We start from the raw sequence: 22318 nt of genomic DNA on the forward strand, positions 1-22318 counted from the left end.
CCTCTCCTCTGACTCCTTTGTGCCCCCATCAGATCTGGCAGGTGGTGGAAGGGGGGACATAGGCTGTACCCACGGTGGGGGCAGCAACAGCATGGGTGTCTTCACTGACGCTGGACTACTGTTTTACTCTAACACTGGTGGAGCCACCTCTTCTAGACAAGGTAGCACACAACGCAGACAGACAGACAGACGAAGAGCCACCTCTTCTAGACAAGGTAGCACACAACGCAGACAGACAGACGAAGAGCCACCTTCTTTTGATGAATACGAGGAAGAGGTAACGTCAGTCCTCTGATGGTTAATACGATGAAAGAGGGTAACGTCAGTCCTCTGATGGTTAATACGAGGAAAGAGGGTAACGTCAGTCCTCTGATGGTTAATACGAGGAAAGAGGGTAACGTCAGTCCTCTGATGGTTAATACGAGGAAAGAGGGTAACGTCAGTCCTCTGATGGTTAATACGATGAAAGAGGGTAACATCAGTCCTCTGATGGTTAATACGAGGAAAGAGGGTAACGCCAGTCCTCTGATGGCATAATACGAGGAAAGAGTGGCAACATCAGTCCTCTGCATGGTTAATACGAGGAAAGAGGGCAACATCAGTCCTCTGATGGTTAATACAGGAAGAGGGTAAAGCATCAGTCCTCTGATGGTTAATACGAGGAAAGAGGGTAACATCAGTCCTCTGATGGTTAATAATGGTGGAAAGAGGGTAACGCCAGTCCTCTGATGGTTAATAACATGAAAGAGGGTAACGCCAGTCCTCTGATGGTTAATACGATGAAAGAGGGTAACATCAGTCCTCTGATGGTTAATACGAGGAAAGAGGGTAACGTCAGTCCTCTGATGGTTAATACGATGAAAGGGGGTAACGTCAGTCCTCTGATGGTTAATACGAGAAAGAGGGTAACGTCAGTCCTCTGATGGTTAATACGATGAAAGAGGGTAACGTCATATCCTATGATTGTTAATACGAGGAAAGAGGGTAACATCAGTCCTCTGATGGTTAACGATGAAAAGAGGGTAACGTCAGTGTCGTCTGATGGTTAATACGATGGGTAACGCCAGTCGCAGTTGTCTGATGGTTAATACGAGAAAGAGGGTAAGAGTCTGATGGTTAACGAGAAAGATCAGTCCTCTGATGGTTAATACGAGGGAAAGAGGGTAACGCCAGTCCTCTGATGGTTAATACGAGGAAAGAGGTAACGCTAGTCGCCTGATGGTTAATACGAGGGAAAGAGGGTAACGTCAGTCGTCTGATTGGTTAATGAGGAAAGAGGGTAACGCTAGTCCTCTAATGGTTGATACGATGAAAGAGGGTAACACCGTCCTCTAATGGTTGTTGTCTTAGGTCTCTATATGTAGTGTTATGTTGTCTCTCTTGTCGTGATGTGTGTTTTGTCCTATATTTATATTTAACTCATTTTAATTTTAATCCCCGCTCCCACAGGAGGCCTTTTTGCCTTTTGGTAGGCCGTCATTGTAAATAAGAATTTGTTCTTAACTGACTTGCCTAGTTAAATTAGGTTACATGGGCTTTGCAGGCATCCAAAGGCCATGTTTGCAATGTTCTGTTTGTTTACTGTGAGCTTGCAGGGAAGATTAGTTAAAGCAAAACATTCCAGAGTCGCCCAATCATGAGTTTGAGTAAGACAGACCAGTGGTATAGACATCTGTGTTTCTTGGTTTGTAGAACAGTTTAATTTCGTTGTTTGCCATTCCTGTGTTTCCCTCCCTTCCATCTCTTCTGCAGGCATGCAGTGCCCAGGGAGGTCCAGAAGGAGGCGCTCTGCTGAGATGTTGCAACGCAGAACTCTACTGGGTCAGTGACAGAAAAAGTGCTATGTTCATTTTTGGTTGATGAATGGAATGATTCATTGATTGAGTGGGGGACTGATTTATTGATGGAAAGGTGGATGGATTGATTGATTGATAGATAGATTGATGGTTCTGAGCTCTCTCTCTTCCCCACAGAGAACCACTACAGAGAGAAGCTGTTGCGTCAGTGTTGTAAGGATGGCCTGAGAGAGATCCCCATGCCTTACTCCTGCACCCGACGCTCCCTCTACATCACTGAGGGATGGGAATGTATCAAGGCCTTCAGGTACTGAGTTGAGTTCAATTGAGCTGAGCTGAGTTGAGTTGAATTGAGTTGTTGAGTTGAGCTGAATTGAAGTGCACTGAACAGAATTGTTTGGCGCTTTCAGGTACTGCTGCTCCAAGTACAGGGGAGAGGAGTTTGACACCAGACTACCCCCTACCACCACCATACCCCCCACCACCACCATACCGCCTACCACCACAGCTCTACTCAGGCTGACCCTGGACAGACGCATTTCCCCCCAGATACATAGCAAACAATTTGTCAATTATGGGATTTCAAGAGGTAACATTGATGATGATGGACTAGCTGGTTAATGAATTGTTAGGTGTTTGTGGCAGCAGTGTTGTAGTTCCCGAATCCGGTGTGGAGATACATTGTGAGGGTGTATCAGTCTTGTCTCGGTGTGGAGATACATTGTGAGTGTATCAGTCTTGTCTCGGTGTGGAGATACATTGTGAGTGTATCCAGTCTTGTCTCGGTGTGGAGATACATTGTGAGTGTATCAGTCTTGTCTCGGTGTCAGGTACATTTTGACTCAGAAACAATGAGGACTCATCATTTGTTCAGCCAGCTGAAACCAGCAGAGTAACAAAACCAATAATTGTCAGCAGTGGTAGCGCTCGTGGTGGGATGTTCGACTCTTTTACTGACTCTGATCTTTCCCACTCATTCAGTCAAAAATAACTCATCTTTCTACTAATTTTGTTCATTTGCGTCACTGTTAAGAGCCTCACAGTGCGGGTGTCATAATACCATAAAACCTAGCTGACAAAAATGGAAATGGTTCCAATCGTTTTCCACCATTCATTTTTCCACAGTGTTTCATAAACACTTAAAATAAGGGCTGTGTTTCCTGTAGTCTTACCCTGGCATGACATTTTGATAACCGTGTAAATCTCTCTCGGACAAGGTGACTTTTATCAATATATTCAGCTCTATTTACTTTACAGCTAATTGGCATCCAATTATCAAAACTTCAAATCCCTGCAAGCCATCTCTAGCTGACACCTTTGCTAACATTATCAATTTATTAATTACTACATTTAGCTAATCCAGAGATTGTAACCTTTGCCTCGTTTCGTCAGTCTTGTCCAGATCATCATGGCATTTGTAGTTCCCTTAGTCGGCAGGGATTCAAACAGGTAGCAATGTTCATAACGTTAGTTTCACCTTGAGTCAAACAGGTGACCTTTGGGATTCAAAGGCTATCTGCTGGTGACCTTTGTGACCTTTGTTCCTGGCCCAATGTTCTTAACTGCTAGGCTATCTGCTGCCCCATTTCGTTCACCAAAGGGGGCTTATTGGAGCTGACATTTGTGACAGACTTGTAAACATGTGCTTTAAGCCATGTACATTTGTTGATTGCTAGGCATACAAATCAGATGATTTTATTGGTACATTTGAGATCTAGTTGTGGCGTCCCAGACTATATTGTGAACGAGTCTTGGCGGAATGCATTGTGTGACTCTACCATGGGGGTGATGAGCGCAGTCGTTTGCAAACTGCAGCATCCAAAAGATTTGTTCTCGAGTTTGGAGTTTGTTGAGCAGAGTCTGTGTGTTTTGATTCTACAAAGCTGCATCCATAACATTCAATAATCAATGAATTGCACTTATTCTTGCACCATGTGATTCATTATCAGTTCTAATCATGTATTGTTCTTCTCTATGCTCATGATCTATTTTCCTGCACCATATGACAGACAGTTAGTTGGTGGTCAAAGCACTTCTCTGGAGCCACCGAGCGAAGAGTGTGTCTTAACCCTGCTGTAGGGTTCATTGCGGCCAGCATTAGCAGGTCAAACAAACGACTAAAATGAATGAATCATGACTCGAGTCAGTCAAAAGAGTCGTTCAAAAATAATGAATTGTTCGCAAACTGCACATCACCAGTCAGCACGTAAAACAGCTTCGCCAGGCCAAATATCCACACACTCCTTTCATGACACATGAATATCTCATCCCGTATTGAAACCTGGGGTTCCTACTTTACTTGTAAAAATGACTGTCCATTACTTTCACTACCAGGTTTGAGGATATTTTTCAGTGCTCAGCAGGATTTCCTTGATTTGCTGGTAGGAACTAGTGTGGGAAATTGCTTGACAGTTGTATGCTAACGATTAGTAAAGGGAGACGAGGGTAAACTTGTCTTCTCATGGACCTGTTTGGATTAGTGATAACTTCTGTCCTCTGCATTTATCACCATTCTGAATGTCTAAAGAATGTCCTGAAATCTGAACACAGAAATACTGGACTTTTTCAACTCTTATTATGGTGGATTTGCATTTTTCTGGTTCGGGTCTTGGACCCCTCGGCCCCTCCCGGTCTTAGGACCCTTCGCCCCCCCTCGCCCCCTCCCGGTCTTAGTCTTGACCCCCTCACCCCCTCCCGGTCTTAGTCTTGGCCCCCTCCCGGTCTTAGTCTTGGAGTCCCCCTCGCCCCCTCCCGGTCTTAGTCTGGACCCTTCGCCCCCCTCCCGGTCTTAGTCTTGGACCCCTCGCCCCCTCCGGTCTTAGTCTTGGACCCCTCGCCCCCTCCCGGTCTTAGTCTTGGACCCCTCGCCCCCCTCCCGGTCTTAGTCTTGACCCCTCGCCCCCTCCCCTTAGTCGACCCCCCCCCTCCCGGTCTTAGTCTTGGACCCGGTCTTAGTCTTGGACCCCTCCCCCTCCCGGTCTTAGTCTTGGACCCCTCCTGGGCCCCCATCCCGGTCTTAGTCTTGGACCCCTCGCCCCCTCCCGGTCTTAGTCTTGGTCTTAGTCCTGGACCCCCCTCCCGGTCTTAGTCTTGGACCCTCTCGCCCTCCCGGTCTTAGTCTTGGACCCCTCCCCCCTCCCGGTCTTAGTCTTGGACCCCTCGCCCCCTCCCGGTCTTAGTCTTGGACCCCTCGCCCCCTCCCGGTCTTAGTCTTGGACCCCCCCTTCGTCCCCCCTCCCGGTCTTAGTCTTGGACCCCTCGCCCCTCCCCCTTAGTCTTGGACCCCCCCCTCCCGGTCTTAGTCTTGGACCCCTCGCCCCCTCCCGGTCTTAGTCTTGGACCCTCGCCCCCTCCCGGTCTTAGTCTTGGACCCCTCGCCCCCTCCCGGTCTTAGTCCTTGGACCCCTCGACCCCCCCATCCCGGTCTTAGTCCTGGACCCCTCGCCCCCTCCCGGTCTTAGTCCTGGACCCCTCGCCCCCCTCCCCTAGTCCTGGACCCCCCCCTCCCGGTCTTAGTCTTGGACCCTCGCCCTCCCCTTAGTCTTGGCCCCCTCCCGGTCTTAGTCCTGGACCCCTCGACCCCCCCCTCCCGGTCTTAGTCTTCCTGGATCCCGGTCTTAGTCTTGACCCCTCGCCCCCCTCCCGGTCTTAGTCTTGGACCCGTTCTTAGTCTTGGACCCCCCCCTCCCGGTCTTAGTCTTGGACCCCTCGCGGCCCCCTCCCGGTCTTAGTCTTGGACCCCTCTTAGTCTTGGACCCCTCGGCCCCCCGGTCTTAGTCTTGGACCCCGCCCCCCCCGGTCGCCCCCTCCCGGTCTTAGTCTTGGACCCTCGGCCCCCTCTCCGGTCTTAGTCTTGGACCCCTAGCCCCCATCCCGGTCTCGCATCCGGTCTTAGTCCCCTCCCGGTCCCGGTCTTAGTCCTGGACCCCTCGCCCTCCCGGTCTTAGTCTTGGTCTTGGACCCTTCGCCCCCCCCGGTCTTAGTCTTGGACCCCCCCCTCCCGGGTCTTGGACCCCTCGGCCCCCTCCCGGGTCTTAGTCTTGGGACCCCTCACCCCCTCCCGGTCTTAGTCTTGGAGTCGCCCCCATCCCGGTCTTAGTCTTGGACCCTCTTCCTCGCCCCCCTCCGGTCTTAGTCCTGGACCCCCTCGCCCCCTCCCGGTCTTCTTGGTCTTAGTCCTGGACCCCTCGCCCCCTCCCGGTCTTAGTCCTGGACCCTCGCCCCCTCCCGGTCTTAGTCTGGACCCTCGCCCCCTCCCGGTCTTGACCCTTCCCCCCTCCCGGGTCTTGGTCTCCCCCTCCCGGTCTTGGTCTCTTTAGGTGGTCTTGGTCTCGAATCGGTCTCGCTTTAGGTGGTCTTGGTCTCGGGTGGTCTCGCTTTAGGTGGTCTTGGTCTCGAATCGGTCTCACTTTAGGTGGTCTTGGTCTTGAATCGGTCTCGCTTTAGGTGGTCTTGAAAACAACACTGTAGGTGTTGTTAATTAAGTTGAGTTGAGTCTGTTGAGTCTAACCATGGTCATTCTAACCAGATCTAACTTCCGTCCAAGTGGCCCCTGTATGTTACAGCAGAGAACTGAGCTCAAAATGATTGATTGCTCAATTAATCCATCAATCAATCGATTCATCCACCCATCCATCAAACAGAGTTGAAACATGTTTATTTTTTGGCATCAGGTGAAGAAAGATTGGGCCTTCCAGTGATAATGGGATCCAAACCTGTTCTGGAAGGACAGAGAGGGTCTTTGCTGAGGAAGAGGAGGAGGAAGAGGAGGATGACTTTATGGAGGAGAGTGATGTGATAGTAAGGTCTAAGTTCTATGAGTCATGGCTGTGGAAAGACCTGCCGCTGCCCAGTGTTCCTGAGGACAGCAGAGACGGGTGAGTGAATGTGTGTCTGTCTTCTCACCCCTTATAGAAAGGGGACAGCAGTTTACCTGCTCATAGGCTAAGACTTGGTTTGAAACAGGCTACTTCCTATGAGTAGGGCCAGGAGTTTTTCCTAACCACATGACCTGTCCAGGGAAAACTCTTTCTATGAGGGTTGACCAGTTTTGTCGAAAGGGGAATATGCCAAGCCACACCCTCTCACCCTTAAAGGGATACTGCAAGGTTCTGGCAATTAAGCTAGTGTACCTGTAGACTTACAGTCATCATTGGCTTGCTAAACTACCTATTTATTTGTGTTTTTTTTATTTGACCTTTATTTAACAAGGCAAGTCAGTTAAGAACAAATTCTTATTTTCAATGACAGCCACTGTGGGAACAGTGGGTTAACTGCCTTGTGTCAGCTCGGGGATTTGATCTAGCAGCCTTTCGGTTACTAGTCCAACGCTCGAACCACTAGGCTACCTGCCGCTCTGGTAGCCACCTAGAACTTCCTTCATACTGCACATAGAGACACAGAAATGGTATCCACGAGTTCATTAGACTCTGGAGAAGTAGAAAAGGGCAAATTGACAGAATCTCACAGTATCCCTTTGAAATGAAACAACCTACTCTGTAAATCCCCAGAGTTGCACCACAGTGGACTGGAGGTCACATTGAGACTGGCTGGGTTAACAGATCAGAAACAGCCTGGCCTTTTTTCATTCCCCCCCCAAAATAAACACTGTTGCACCATCGTGTACTGTCCCAGGGATATGTGTGTGTGTGTGTGTGTGTGTGTGTGTGTGTGTGTGTGTGTGTGTGTGTGTGTGTGTGTGTGTGTGTGTGTGTGTGTGTGTGTGTGTGTGTGTGTGTGTGTGTGTGTGTGTGTGTGTGTGTGTGTGTGTGTGTGTGTGTGCGTGTGTCACTGTTAGCATTGCATTAGGCAACGGCATCAATCGATCACAATCCACCAGTCTCTCTCTCTATTTATCTTCAAGATAATGTTTTACTGTGCTCATGCCACAAGCTGAGCTTACAAGAGGTCAACTCAATGGGATTCATTAGTTTGTGTCTGTTCCTTACAGGTTGTCAACGCTGCATGTGGAATCCATCTTCCCAGACACGATCACCCAGTGGGGGTACTAGCCATCAGCTCCTCACCTGTAACAGGTAGACCCTTCCCTTCCCCTGGGGTAGCCATGGTCCCAGTCCCTAAGTGCTACGCCCTTGTTGGCAAGGTGAAACACCAATCAGAGGGCAAGGTGGAACTGTTACCATATCACTAACACCTGTCATGTCCAATCAGATCACCACATGTGCATAGGGTTTAGGATTTAAGGGGTCTATTTGCGATTGGGCCTAATTCTCAGTGGTCTAAAATGGCTTCCTCTCACTGTACCCATATTCAGTCATTTCCCAGGAGGAGTCCAGGTAATATTCTAGTGGGGATACTGGTGCCATATGAGGAATACAACCTATAGCTGTACAATTCTAGCATTCTAACTAAAGCATGAAGTCCTCAACCACCTGCTGTTGTTTGTTTATTAGAATCATTTTGTTTTTATTCCAGGTTTCTGCGTAGCCGAGCCATGGAACGTGCGTGCGTGGAAGCGTTTCTTCGTGGACCTGAAGCTGCCGTACTCAGTGGCGAGGAACGAACACGTGGAGATCAAAGCTGTGCTCCATAACTATGGCAACGAGGACATGGAGGCAAGCTCACCTCTGGCCTCTCAACCATGACTTCTATCTAATCCTCAAGCCTTAACCTTAACCATCAGGCTGAATAATTAATATCTGAGGAAACCTCTATCTACCTACTACTCCTCTACTCCCACCCGCTAGCTCTCCTCTGATCCCTTCCTGTCAGCCATTTTGTGTCTTAACCCTCCTAACCCTCCCATTACTGTCAGCCATTTTGTGTCTTAACCCTCCTAACCCTCCCATTACTGTCAGCCATTCTGTGTCTTAACCTTCCAAACCCTCCCATTACTGTCAGCCATTTTGTGTCTTAACCCTCCTAACCCTCCCATTACTTTCAGCCATTTTGTGTCTTAACCCTCCTAACCCTCCCATTACTGTCAGCCATTTTGTGTCTTAACCTTCCAAACCCTCCCATTACTGTCAGCCATTTTGTGTCTTAACCCTCCTAACCCTCCCATTACTTTCAGCCATTTTGTGTCTTAACCCTCCTAACCCTCCCATTACTTTCAGCCATTTTGTGTCTTAACCCTCCTAACCCTCCCATTACTGTCAGCCATTTTGTGTCTTAACCTTCCAAACCCTCCCATTACTGTCAGCCATTTTGTGTCTTAACCCTCCTAACCCTCCCATTACTTTCAGCCATTTTGTGTCTTAACCCTCCTAACCCTCCCATTACTTTCAGCCATTTTGTGTCTTAACCCTCCTAACCCTCCCATTACTGTCAGCCATTTTGTGTCTTGATCATCTCCGTTTCCTCCTCTACTCAACCCAGGTTAAGGTGGTGCTACTGAAGACAGAGGACATGTGCAGTGTGGCGTTCAATGGGAAACACACCCAGGAGGTGAGGTTGAAGGGCAGCTCGTCCCTGGTGGTTCCCTACACCATCATACCGCTCAAGGCCGGAGAGATGCTACTGGAGGTCCTTGCCATGGCCAAAGGGTTTATGGGTAGCGACGGGGTCAAGAAGAAGCTACGCGTGGTGGTGGGTGACTATTTCAGATGTTAGTTTAAAAAATATAAAAAAAATAATAATAAAATAAATAAAATATATATAGCGACTGTGAATCAGTGTCCTTAGCTAAGATACAAGGACCGGTATCTCAAAGCTGTTTTCAAAACCCTGTAACAGGTGGAAGGAGTGCAGAAGACTAAAGTGCAGAGTTTTGTATTGAATCCTTCTGCCAAGGGAGGGAATGGTGAGCAGAACTAAGACACTCATCATCTCTAACCCTACTGCTTACCATTACCATGTCTCCTTTAGAAACAACCTTTACTAAGTCTTCTTACTATGTTTCCCCCCAGATGGGAGGCAGGTAGTGGAGGTGAACAAAGTGGAGCTGGGCTCCCTGGTTCCAAACTCTCAACCAGAGACATTCATCAACATCAGGGGTAGGCCTAACTGAGAAACGAGGTTTACGTTATTAGACAGAAATGGTGGCTGGCGGGTGCCTCTAACCCTTTGGTTGGTTATGGGCATTGTGAAGCCAAAGCAGCTGTGTGGACATATAACCTATTCTATTCCATTCCTTCCATTCTATTCTATTCTATTCTATTCTATTCTATACTCTGCTCTACTCTACTCTACTCTACTCTACTCTACTCTACTCTACTCTACTCTACTCTACTCTGCTCTGCTCCTCCCACCAGGTAACCTGTTGGCTGATACCATAGACAACAGTATCAGCGGTGACTCGCTGGCCTCTTTGATCCGTATGCCTGGTGGCTGTGTGGAACAGAACCTCGCCAGCATCACCCTGCCTCTTATAGCCACTGTCTACCTGGACCATTCCAACGACTGGGAGGCTGTAGGGGTGCAACGCAGGGTGGAGGCCATGAACTACATACAGAAAGGCTACCAGAAGCAGCTGGTGTATAAGAAGAAAGACGACTCTTACCCCCTACAGGAATGAAGGCACAAGCACATGGTATTGTTCAAATACATAGAAGAAGAAGAAGAATGTGTATCAATCACAGAGTAATCAAATAATACAATGGATTGTATTTGTAACCCTCACAGCCTCTCTCTCTACCTCTCCCCTTTCTCTCTCTCTTTCTGTCTCCCTCTCCTCTCCCTCCCCCTGCACCTCCCTCCCTTCCCCTCTACCTTCTCTTTCCCGCCTCAACCTCTCCCCCTTCCTCCACCCTCTCCTACCTCTCCCTCCACCTCTCTCCCTTCCCCCAACCCTCTCTTTCTCCCCTCTCCCTCCACCCCTCTCCCTTCCCCACCACCCTCGTTCTCTCCCTGCCCACCCTCTCTTTCTCCCCCTCTCCCTCCACCTCTCTCCCTTCCCCCACCCTCTCTTTCTCCCCCTCTCCCTCCACCTCTCTCCCTTCACCCCACCCTCTCTTTCTCCCCTCTCCCTCCACCCCTCTCCCTTCCCCACCCTCTCTTTCTCTCCCTCCACCCCTCCCTCCCTTCCCCCCCACCCTCTCTTTCTCCCCCTCTCCCTCCACCCCTCTCCCTTCCCCCCACCCTCTCTTTCTCCCCCTCTCCCTCCACCCCTCTCCCTTCCCCACCACCCTCGTTCTCTCCCTGCCCACCCTCTCTTTCTCTCCCTCCACCCCTCTCCCTTCCCCCCACCCCCCACCCTCTCTTTCTCCCCCTCTCCCTCCACCCCTCTCCCTTCCCCCACCCTCTCTTTCTCCCCCTCTCCCTCCACCCCTCTCCCTTCCCCCCACCCCCACCCTCTCTTTCTCCCCTCTCCCTCCACCCCTCTCCCTTCCCCCACCCTCTTTCTTTCTCCACCCCCTCTTCCCCACCACCCTCGTTCTCTCCCTCTCCCTGCCCACCATCTCTTTCTCCCCCTCTCCCCTATCCATTATAGGATCACAGCGTATGTAGTGAAGGTGTTCTCTATGGCTCGTCAGCTGATAGGAGTGAGTGAACAGGATGTGTGTGGTCCTCTCCTCTACCTGCTCAACAACAAACAGCAGACCACTGGATCTTTCAGAGGACAACCCTGTCTACACTACTACTATGACAGTAAGAAGAGACACACACGGGTGGATGCAGAAGCACGTGCGCACATATACACACATGGACTGATGTGCGCACACATTCACACTCTAACAGACAGGGAGAGATCTGGGACTGAAGTCTGATAACAGCTTCTCTCTTCTCCAGGGTGGAGTACAAGGTGCAGAGTCTCAGTCCACTCTGACAGCCTTTGTCCTGATAGCCATGACTGAAGCCACCAAGGGTACAGAACTCAACTGCAATGGAGCTGGCCACACCATCAAGGTAAGCCGGTCACAGAACCGGCAGAAACTGTTATATTGGGACGGGAGATAAGTCAGTTATTTATTTTCATTTATTTAACTAGGCAAGTCAGTTAAGAACAAATTCTTATTTACAATGTGGGTTGTTCAGGGGCAAAACGACCGATTTTGTTTTGTTTTTTGTTGTTGAATTTTACCCCTTTTCTCCCCAATTTCGTGGTGTCCAATTGTTTAGTAGCTACTATCTTGTCTCACCGCTACAACTCCCATACGGGCTTGGGAGAGACGAAGGTTGAAAGTCATGCGTCCTCCGATACACAACCCAACCAAGCTGCACTGCTTCTTAACACAGAGCGCATCCAACCCGGAAGCCAGCCGCACCAATGTGTCGGAGGAAACTCTGTGCACTGCGCCCAGCCTGCCACAGGAGTCGCTGGTGCGCGATGAGACAAGGATATCCCTACTGGCCAAACCCTCCCTAACCCGGAAGACGCTAGGCCAATTGTGCGTCGCCCCACGGAACTCCCGGTCACGACAGAGCCTGGGCGCAAACCCAGAGTCTCTGGTGGCACAGCTGGCGCTGCAGTACAGCGCCCTTAACCACTGCGCCACCCGGGAGGCCAAAGCGACAGATTTTTACCTTGTCAGCTGGGGTATTCGATCTAGCAACCTTTGGGTTACTGGCCCAACGCTCTAACCACTAGGCTACCTGATGCCCCAGTTAGAAGTAAGTTAGTCATCTGTGAGTAGGATGCCTTTTTACCTGACTCCCCTGGTGGATCTTGTATTTCGTTGGCCGACCTGTTATCACGCTACGTTTGCATGCGCCATGGCTGACCATTAATCCAACCGGTGTAAATGGCATGTCGGTGTTGGGAAATGGGGCTTTTCTGCCGACTCTTGTGTTAAAATCAGGTTTATTCTTTATCCCTCTGCTCATATAAGAATGGAATTAATAAGCCACCAAACTAATGGATAGACAGTGAAGTTGTATTCTATTGTATTGTATTAGAATGGGATCCAGAATGCTGCCAACTATCTGAGGAGCACGTATGGTAGTCTGAAGAGGCCCTACTCTCTGGCCATCTCTGCCTACGCTCTGTCTCTGGTTGACGAGACACCTTCAATGTTCTTAAAAACCCTGCTACTCAAAGCTGCCTCTCCAGGTAGGGAAATGTCTGTCTGTCTCTGTTTCTCTCTCCCCTCTCTATTCTCTGCTGTGCTTCACTGTTATTCTCTCCCCCTCTCCTCCCTCTCTCCTTCCTCCCTCTCTCCCCTCCTCCAGACGGTACCCATTGGCCAGACAGTGAGAACCGCCTGTTCACTCTGGAAGCGACGGGCTACGCCCTGCTAGCCCTGGTTAAGAGTCGTCACATGACTGAAGCCGCCGCACCTTTCCAGTGGCTCAATGAGCAGCGCCGCAGGGGCGGGGGCTACGGATCCACCCAGGTACTGAGTGACATCATTGGAAACGAGTATTGCATGATGTCAGTGAGCTGAGTTTATGTCAACAGTGTTATTGCAGGTTGTCACTAGCCAGTCCAGTTTGTTGCCCTCCGCCATTTGGATCTCCACACAATCCAGTACATATTTTATAATCTCTCTGCTTCCTGTCTCTCCCCCAGCCCACCATGGTTGTTCTGCAGGGTCTGTCTGGGTACCTGATAAAGAAACCTCCCAATGACCTGAGTCTCCAGGTGGACCTGAGCATCCAGGGCCGCAGCGACCAGCGCTACCACTTCGACCCCAGGACCTCCTACGTGGCACGCTCCTCCAGGGTAGGAGGGATGCTGTTCTCTCTTCCTCTCTCTCTCTTTCACCATTTCTTCTCTCCCAACCTACCTGTATCTTATGTCAAATATGTGGCCTAGGTGTAGGAACCATGATGTATCATGTTCCTCTTTCACCATCTCCCCTCTTCTGTGGGGTTTTCACTCAGGCTCCTATAGACCAGGGATTCAGAGTGGAGGCCAAAGGGAAGGGACAAGGTATACTAGAGGTATGACCACAACACATGTCTATGGCCATTAGTCGATGCATGATAGTAGAGCTAGTCTATGATCATTTTGTCACATTGATGTATGATGTCATATTTGTTTGTGTTGTCACTTCCTGGTCTAATGACCTCTGACCTAGGTGGTGACCTACTACAACGAGCTCCCTGAGGTGCATGAGAAGAGCAGCTGCAAGAACTTTGATTTGGACGTGACCATCGCAGAATCTAGTGGTAGGTTAATCCAGCCAGCTCTCAATCTCCATTTGTATCTTAATCTTAATCTCAATCTTAGTCTCAATCCCAGTCTCAAATCTTAAACTCAATGTTTTTTTTAACCCCATTGACAGAAAAGCCTCCACCAGATGCAGAGAAGTCCTACACGATCACTATTAATGTCAGGTGAGGTTATACAGTACTATAGACAGTACAGTACTACTCTCCTTTGGTCCCCTCTCTGAAATACACTAGGGGACTTACTGTTATTGGATAACACTTGAGTCTCTACTTTTTCATTCCATCTTCCTCTTCATTCTACTATTCTCTCTATTTCCTTCCTCCAGGGCACTGGGACTAAGGGAGGTCAGGATGGTTGTTCTGGACATCAGTCTTCCTACTGGGTTCGTCCCAGAGAATGAAGATCTGGAGATGGTACTGGAACCCACGTTAAAGGGACAGTTCACCCCAATTACTAAGTTACACCTTGGTTTCCTTACCCTGTCAGCCGTCGATGGACAAGTTATGACAGAAACCATGCTTTGGTTTTATTTCTCTGGCACTGTTTCCAGATGCTAACGTTTTAGCAGGTGTAGCACAAGTCCAATTCAAGTCATGGGACCGATATGTTTTATTTGTTGTGCTCATCGTATCCAAATCATCGGAAAGTATCTAACACTTATTGTGAAGCTCAACAAAGTCACTTACAGAGGATTTGAACATGATGCCAAAAAAAGTTAATATCGGACCCATTACTTTAATGAGATTTGCGCCACAAATGCTAAACGCTAAAGGGGATTTGTGCCACATATGCATTTGGAAACAGTGTTAGGGAAACTAAATCAAAGCATGGATTGCTGTCATACCTTGTCCATAGACTGCTTACAGGGTAAGGAAACAGATATGTAACTAAGGTGAATTATCCCTTTAATCAACTTGTAATGTTCATCTGGCTCCACTAGATGGCTGTCTAACTGCATGTCTGGTCTTTGACTCAATGTCCAACTTGATTTCGACTGCGTGTGTTTAAGTGTAGCTTATTGTGACCGTGTGCATATTGAAAATGTTTGTTTGTTTTTGTGTTTGCCTCCAGCTGACCAACTCAGTGGACCGTTACATCAACAACTTCCAGATAGTGGACAACCTGAGTGACAGAGGCTCCCTCATCATCCACCTCTTCAAGGTACCAGAACAGATCTGGGATCAGCTTATCCTCCCAGAAATCCTAACTTTTTGGTGGGATCTTAGATCAGTGTCAAGGGGTAACTTCCTTTTCATCATTCACCTGTTCAAGATACTGGAACCATAGGAATAGAATCTCAATAGAATCTCATTCTATTTCTATGACCTGAACGTAGAGAGACCAGCGTTACCACGTCAACCCTAGAAGTTGACTGGTCATACTTTTTCACTCTGTCTGGGTTGAGGTTGTCTGTCGCCTGTAGGCACAGATTTTGGATCAGCTTTCCCTCCCCAAATCTTAAAGGTAAAAGGCAAACTATTAACTCAAAACTGTTCTTAGGTCAGTGTCCGGAGGTAGCTTCATTGTGCTCTTCTGTGGTCTACCTGTGCTACCAGGTGTCCAACAAGGAGACTGAGACCATCATCTTCCGACTGCAGCAGACGTTCAAAGTGGGACTCCTCCAACCTTCATCTGTCACTGTCTATGAGTACTACAACCCAGGTAGATACTGTCTACGAGTACTACAACCCAGGTAGATACTGTCTACGAGTACTACAACCCAGGTAGATACTGTCACTGTCTACTGTCTATGAGTACTACAACCAGGTGTCTATGATACTGTTACTGTCTATGAAGTACTACAACCCAGGTAGATACTGTCTATGAGTACTACAACCCAGGTAGATACTGTCTATGAGTACTACAACCCAGGTAGATACTGTCTACTGTCTATGAGTACTACAACCCAGGTAGATACTGTCTGTCAGGTAGATACTGTCTACGAGTACTACAACCAGGTGGATACTGTTACTGTCTATGAGTACTACAACCCAGGTAGATACTGTCTATGAGTACTACAACCCAGGTAGATACTGTCTATGAGTACTACAACCCAGATACTGTCTATAGTACTACAACCCAGGTAGATACTGTCTATGAGTACTACAACCCAGGTAGATACTGTCTACCCAGGAGTACTACAACCCAGGTAGATACTGTCTACTGTCTACAACCCAGATACTGTCTACTACAACCCAGGTGAGATACTGATACTGTACTGTACTACAACCCAGGTAGATACTGTCTATACTACAACCCAGGTAGATACTGTCTATGAGTACTACAACCCAGGTAGATACTGTCTATGAGTACTACAACCCAGGTAGATACTGTCTACAACCCAGGTAGATACTGTCTACGAGTACTACAACCCAGGTAGATACTGTCACTGTCTATGAGTACTACAACCCAGGTAGATACTGTCTACTGAATACTACAACCCAGGTAGATACTGTCTACAACCCAGGTACTACAACCCAGGTAGATACTGTCACTGTCTACAACCCAGGTAGTACTACAACCCAGGTAGATACTGTCTTACTGTCTACTGTCTATGAGTACTACAACCCAGGTAGATACTGTCTATGAGTACTACAACCCAGGTAGATACTGTCTGTCTATGAGTACTACAACCCAGGTAGATACTGTCTATGAGTACTACAACCCAGGTAGATACTGTCACTCTGACTGTACTACAACCCAGGTAGTACTGTCTATGAGTACTACAACCCAGGGTACTACAACCCAGGTAGATACTGTCTATGAGTACTACAACCCAGGTAGATACTGTCACTGTCTATGAGTACTACAACCCAGGTAGATACTGCTACTGTCTATGAGTACTACAACCCAGGTAGATACTGTCTATGAGTACTACAACCCAGGTAGATACTGTCTACAGGAGTACTATGAGTAACCCAGGTAGATACTGTCTATGAGTACTAACCCAGGTAGATAGTACTACAACCCAGGTAGATACTGTTACTGTAGATACTGTCTATGAGTACTACAACCCAGGTACTACACAACCCAGGTAGATACTGTCTATGAGTACTATGAGTACTACAACCCAGGTAGATACTGTCTATGAGTACTACAACCCAGGTAGATACTGTCTATACTGTCTATGAGTACTACAACCCAGGTAGATACTGTCACTGTCTGTCACTGAGTACTACAACCAGGTGGATACTGTTACTGTCTACGAATACTACAACCCAGGTAGATACTGTACTACAACCCAGGTAGATACTGTCTATGAGTACTACAACCCAGGTAGATACTGTCTATGAGTACTACAACCCAGGTAGATACTGTCACTGTCTATGAGTACTACAACCCAGGTAGATACTGCTACTGTCTATGAGTACTACAACCCAGGTAGATACTGCTACTGTCTATGAGTACTACAACCCAGGTAGATACTGTCTACTGTCTATGAGTACTACAACCCAGGTAGATACTGCAGGTAGATACTGTCTATGAGTACTACAACCCAGGTAGATACTGTACTACAACCCAGGTAGATACTGTCTATGAGTACTACAACCAGGTAGATACTGTCACTGTCTATGAGTACTACAACCCAGGTAGATACTGTCTACTGAGTACTACAACCCAGGTAGAGTACTGTCTATGAGTACTACCCAGGTAGATACTGTTACTGTCTATGAGTACTACAACCCAGGTAGATACTGCTTACTGTCTACTGTCTAAGTACTACAACCCAGGTAGATACTGTCTATGAGTACTACAACCCAGGTATGGTCTATGGTAGGTCTATGGTTTGTTTTGACCATATTTCATATGCCCTCGAACAAGAGAAGCTATTGTAAACATTGGAGTTGATCATTTCTCTCTGTCTGGTGGAGAAATGTTAACATAGCAGGTGTCTCTCTATCAGACCACCGCTGCAGTCGCTTCTACAGCCCCAAAGAGGACAAGGACGAACTCTCACAGATCTGCAGGAACAATATATGTCGCTGTACACAGGGTGAGTGTGTGTTTGTGTGTGTGTGTGTGCGTGTGTGTGTGTGTGTTTGTGTGTGCCATACATGTGTGTGTGTGATAATGATGTGTGTCTCTCTCCTATTAGGTGATTGCTGTGTGTCTAAGACCCTAACCGATCCAGTCCCCTATGGAGCACGAGAGGACCACGCATGCAAAGGATTATACCACGGTATGCTATATCTGTTTTCACTATAGAATATAATACACATGTTATAGACATTATATACATGTTGTAGATGTTATAGACTTGTTATAGGAATGTTATAGGCATTATTGACATGTTATAGACATGTTATAGGAATGTTATAGGCATTATAGGCATGTTATAGACAGACATGTTATCGGCATTATATACATGTTGTAGCATGTTATAGAATGTTATTATAGACATGTTATAGAGATTATAGACATGTTATATGAATATTATAGGCATTATAGACATGCAAATGAGAACTTGTTCTCAACTAGCCTACCTGGTTAAATAAAGGTGAAATAAAAATAAAAAATAGACATGTTATAGGGATATTATAGGCATGTTATAGTCATGTTATAGGCATTATAGACATGTTATAGGCATTATAGACATGTTATAGGCATTATACACATGTTATAGGAATATTATAGGCATGTTATAGGCATGTTATAGACAGACATGTTATAGGCATTATAGACATGTTATAGATGTGTTATAGACATAGACATGTTATATACGTTATAGACATGTTATATGAATATTATAGGCATTATAGACATGTTATATGAATATTATAGGCATTATAGACATGTTATATGATTATAGACATTATAGGCATTATAGACATGTTATAGGCATGTTATATGAATATTTTAGGCATTGTAGGCATGTTATAGGCATGTTATGGACATGTTATAGGCATTATAGGCATGTTATAGGAATATTATAGGCATGTTATAGGAATATTATAGGCATGTTATAGACAGACATGTTATAGGCATTATAGACATGTTATAGAGATGTTCTGAACATTATAGACATGTTATGGACATGTTATAGGCATTATAGGCATGTTATACGAATATTATAGGCATGTTATGAATATTATAGGCATTATAGGGATGTTATAGGCATGTTATAGACAGACATGTTATAGGCATTATAGACATGTTATAGGCATTATAGACATGTTATAGATGTGTTATAGACATAGACATGTTATATATGTTATAGACATGTTATAGGCGTTATAGAGATGTTCTGAACATTATAGACATGTTATAGATGTGTTATAGACATAGACATGTTATATACGTTATAGACATGTTATAGGCATTATAGACATGTTATAGAGATGTTCTGAACATTATAGACATGTTATAGAAGTGTTATAGGCATTGTATGCATGTTATAGACCTTATAGACATGTTATAGTCATTGTAGACACGTTATATGCATGTTATAGAGATTATAGACATGTTATAGGCATTATAGACATGCTAGACACTTTAGACATGTTATAAACATGTTATAGACATACATTTTATAGGCATTATAAACATATTTTAGACGTGTTATAGGCATTATATACATGTTATAGATATGTTCTGAAGATTATAGACATGTTATAGACGTGTTATATGCATTGTATGCATGTTATAGACCTTATAGACATGTTATAGTCATTGTAGACACGTTATAGGCATGTTATAGAGATTATAGACATGTTATAGGCATTATAGCTAGACACTTTAGACATGTTATATACATGTTATAGATATGTTCTGAAGATTATAGACATGTTATAGATATGTTCTGAAGATTATAGACATGTTATAGACGTGTTATATGCATTGTATGCATGGTATAGAGATTATATACATGTTAATGACATGTTATAAGCATTATAGACATGTTATAGACGTTATAGATATTTTCTGAACGTTATAGACAGGCTATATAAATTATAGACATGTTATAGGCACTATATACATCTTATAGACATAGACATGTTATAAGCATTTATAGACATTTTATAGGCACTATATACATCTTATCGACATGGACATGTTATAATAATTTATAGACATGTTATAGGCATTTTATAGACATGTAATAGGCATGTTATAGACATTATAGACATATAGGCATGTTATAGAGATTATAGACATGTTATAGGCATTATAGACATATAGACATGTTATATGCATTATAGATCTGTAAATCTGTCACACTGAGACAACACTATACCATGTACAGTATAAGGTACAGCTATAAATGAATGTTGTCTGTCAGAGGTAAAACTATCATCTAACGCTTCATTCTTTAAGTGTCTTAGTCAAATTGTTCCTTGGGGACAGTCAAGTGTATCATATCATTGATTGAGTAGAGTGTATTTTGCTGTTCTGACGATTCTCACACGTCTGTCCTCCAGTGTACAAGGCCAAGGTCCTGAGTGTCAGCCAGAGTCAGTATGACAGATATGAGATGAAGATCACACAGGTTATAAAAATAGGTAAGCATCTTATGTCATCTAGTCCTTCTGTCCTCTACCCATCTCTCCTTACCATCTTTGTTTCAGAATGTGATGCTGAGTTAGTTCAAACATGGTTAACTCTGTTTCTCCCTCCCTCCCTCCCCCCGCCCCTCCCTCCCCTCTCTCTCTAGGAGTGGAGGAGGGGGTCAGTGTGGGTGACACTAAGGTCTTCCTGTCCCATGCTGGCTGTAGAGGAGGTCTGGACCTGAAGGAGGGTACAGACTACCTCATCATGGGGCCAAAAACTGACCTCTGGTACAAGGACAGCTCCACCAACAGGTGGGGAGAGGCAGTGACATGTTATAATGGACTTATAGTACTGGAAAGACAAAGCAAGTCAGAGCAATAAAGTTAATGTTAATATCTGCCTAAAGGGGTTATTTTCTATCTTCTTTCCCTCTTCTTTCTCTCTCTCTCTCTCTCAGTGCCACATACATGCTGGGCAAGGATGCCTGGGTAGAGCGTTGGCCCACCTCAACAGAGTGTGCTAGTGATGCCAGGTGCACAGAGCTGGACAACTTCAGCAAGGACCTCTCAGAGAAGGGATGTCGGTTTAAATAGACTCACTCACTCACTCACTCACTCACTCACTCACTCACTCACTCACTCACTCACTCACACTTTGCCTATGAGCTGCCATGTAGCTTTACACCTCTGGATGCACTGGTTCAGCAGAAACTGTCACCATTTGAGCCATGCAGTCGACATATACTGCTCTGTTGTATAATCACCATGGTAACCATTAGAGGAAAATGGACATTAGAATTAGAAAGCGTAAAAACATGACAGACTGGTGTTAAGCCTGGGTGGGTCTAGGATTGTGTTACTGGGAGCTCAGCGATTCGGCACAGCCAGGGCTACTTGATATGGCATACAATCACAACACACACACTCACACGATGGGAACTCGCTCAGGTGGCACTCGGTGCAGTGGAATATTGTCTCACTACTGTGTAGAATGCATTAGTGTTCCTGGATGTTCCACATAGAGAGAATAACAGAATACAGAACACCAGGGAGATTCTCAGTACAATAATAGAATACAGAACACCAGGGAGATTCTCAGTACAATAACAGAATACAGAACACCAGGGAGATTCTCTGTACAATAACAGAATACAGAACACCAGGGAGATTCTCAGTACAATAACAGAATACAGAACACCAGGGAGATTCTCAGTACAATAACAGAATACAGAACACCAGGGAGATTCTCAGTACAATAACAGAATACAGAACACCAGGGAGATTCTCAGTACAATAACAGAATACAGAACACCAGGGAGATTCTCAGTACAATAACAGAATACAGAACACCAGGGAGATTCTCAGTACAAACCCTGTATTGAGTTTTGAATTATTCACAGCCTTCTCTTTCTCATACAGTTTGATTACTTGCCCGTGTTGTAGATTGCAGTACTTTATTCCCATCGTTGCCACAGATTTGCAAACATAATGATCAACCCATATTCTGCTCTAAGAAAATAAATTGATGTGTTGTGGTTGGGTTGATTGAAGTATTCTTGGGGTATTATATTGTAAATAATGCTGCTATAGTTCTTGCACTCACACACTCACTCTCTCTCACACACAGGAACACACGCAGGTCAAGTACTAATATCAATGACATATAGGTAGGCCAACAGTATGTAAACTAACTTCAAATAACAGAATATCAGTCTACTTTTGAAATGCTATCGCCATAGCAATGACTCATGATTTCCATGGGATTTTCTGCTGCCTCTAAAATGTGTGTGTGCCCTACATCATCTAAATAGGAAGGTCTGGTAATGGGCAGCTGGTCACACAGCTGGTCACAAATGTTGGTATAGCGTTGGTAGTGTACACACACGCACACACACTGGCATTGCATGCGTAGTGGGTACACACAGAGTGACTTACACACAGTAGCATTTGCTCAGGGGGATATTTCACTGCTTCTGTATCAGATAATGGGATGTAGTCCTGCATTGAGAAAGGGAGAG

The 22318-nt window shown here is 45.9% G+C and overlaps 1 protein-coding gene across 1 annotated transcript; it reads left to right on the forward strand.

Annotated features, from left to right (window-relative positions):
• Positions 1–7: 7 nt before the first annotated feature.
• LOC118378125 (complement C3-like) lies at positions 8–21840 on the forward strand (the record flags this gene model as incomplete). The annotated part of the gene is given in 33 exon segments (XM_052507482.1): positions 8–161; positions 1753–1821; positions 1974–2103; positions 2207–2385; positions 5191–5250; positions 5449–5566; positions 5932–6079; positions 6474–6673; positions 7747–7799; positions 7802–7831; positions 8232–8371; positions 9135–9344; positions 9492–9558; positions 9665–9751; positions 10010–10256; positions 10258–10287; positions 11188–11310; positions 11312–11345; positions 11487–11603; positions 12594–12747; positions 12867–13030; positions 13207–13359; positions 13521–13580; positions 13718–13808; positions 13925–13976; positions 14138–14225; positions 14884–14973; positions 15369–15474; positions 17717–17806; positions 17909–17992; positions 20232–20312; positions 20465–20612; positions 20759–21840. Coding segments are annotated over 33 exon segments (3693 nt in total), but the record flags the coding sequence as incomplete, so codon positions are not given.
• Between the last annotated feature and the right edge of the window lie 478 nt (positions 21841–22318).

Source organism: Oncorhynchus keta, unplaced genomic scaffold (assembly GCF_023373465.1).
Source record: "Oncorhynchus keta strain PuntledgeMale-10-30-2019 unplaced genomic scaffold, Oket_V2 Un_contig_29680_pilon_pilon, whole genome shotgun sequence".
In the NCBI taxonomy this organism is placed as follows: Eukaryota; Metazoa; Chordata; class Actinopteri; order Salmoniformes; family Salmonidae; genus Oncorhynchus; species Oncorhynchus keta.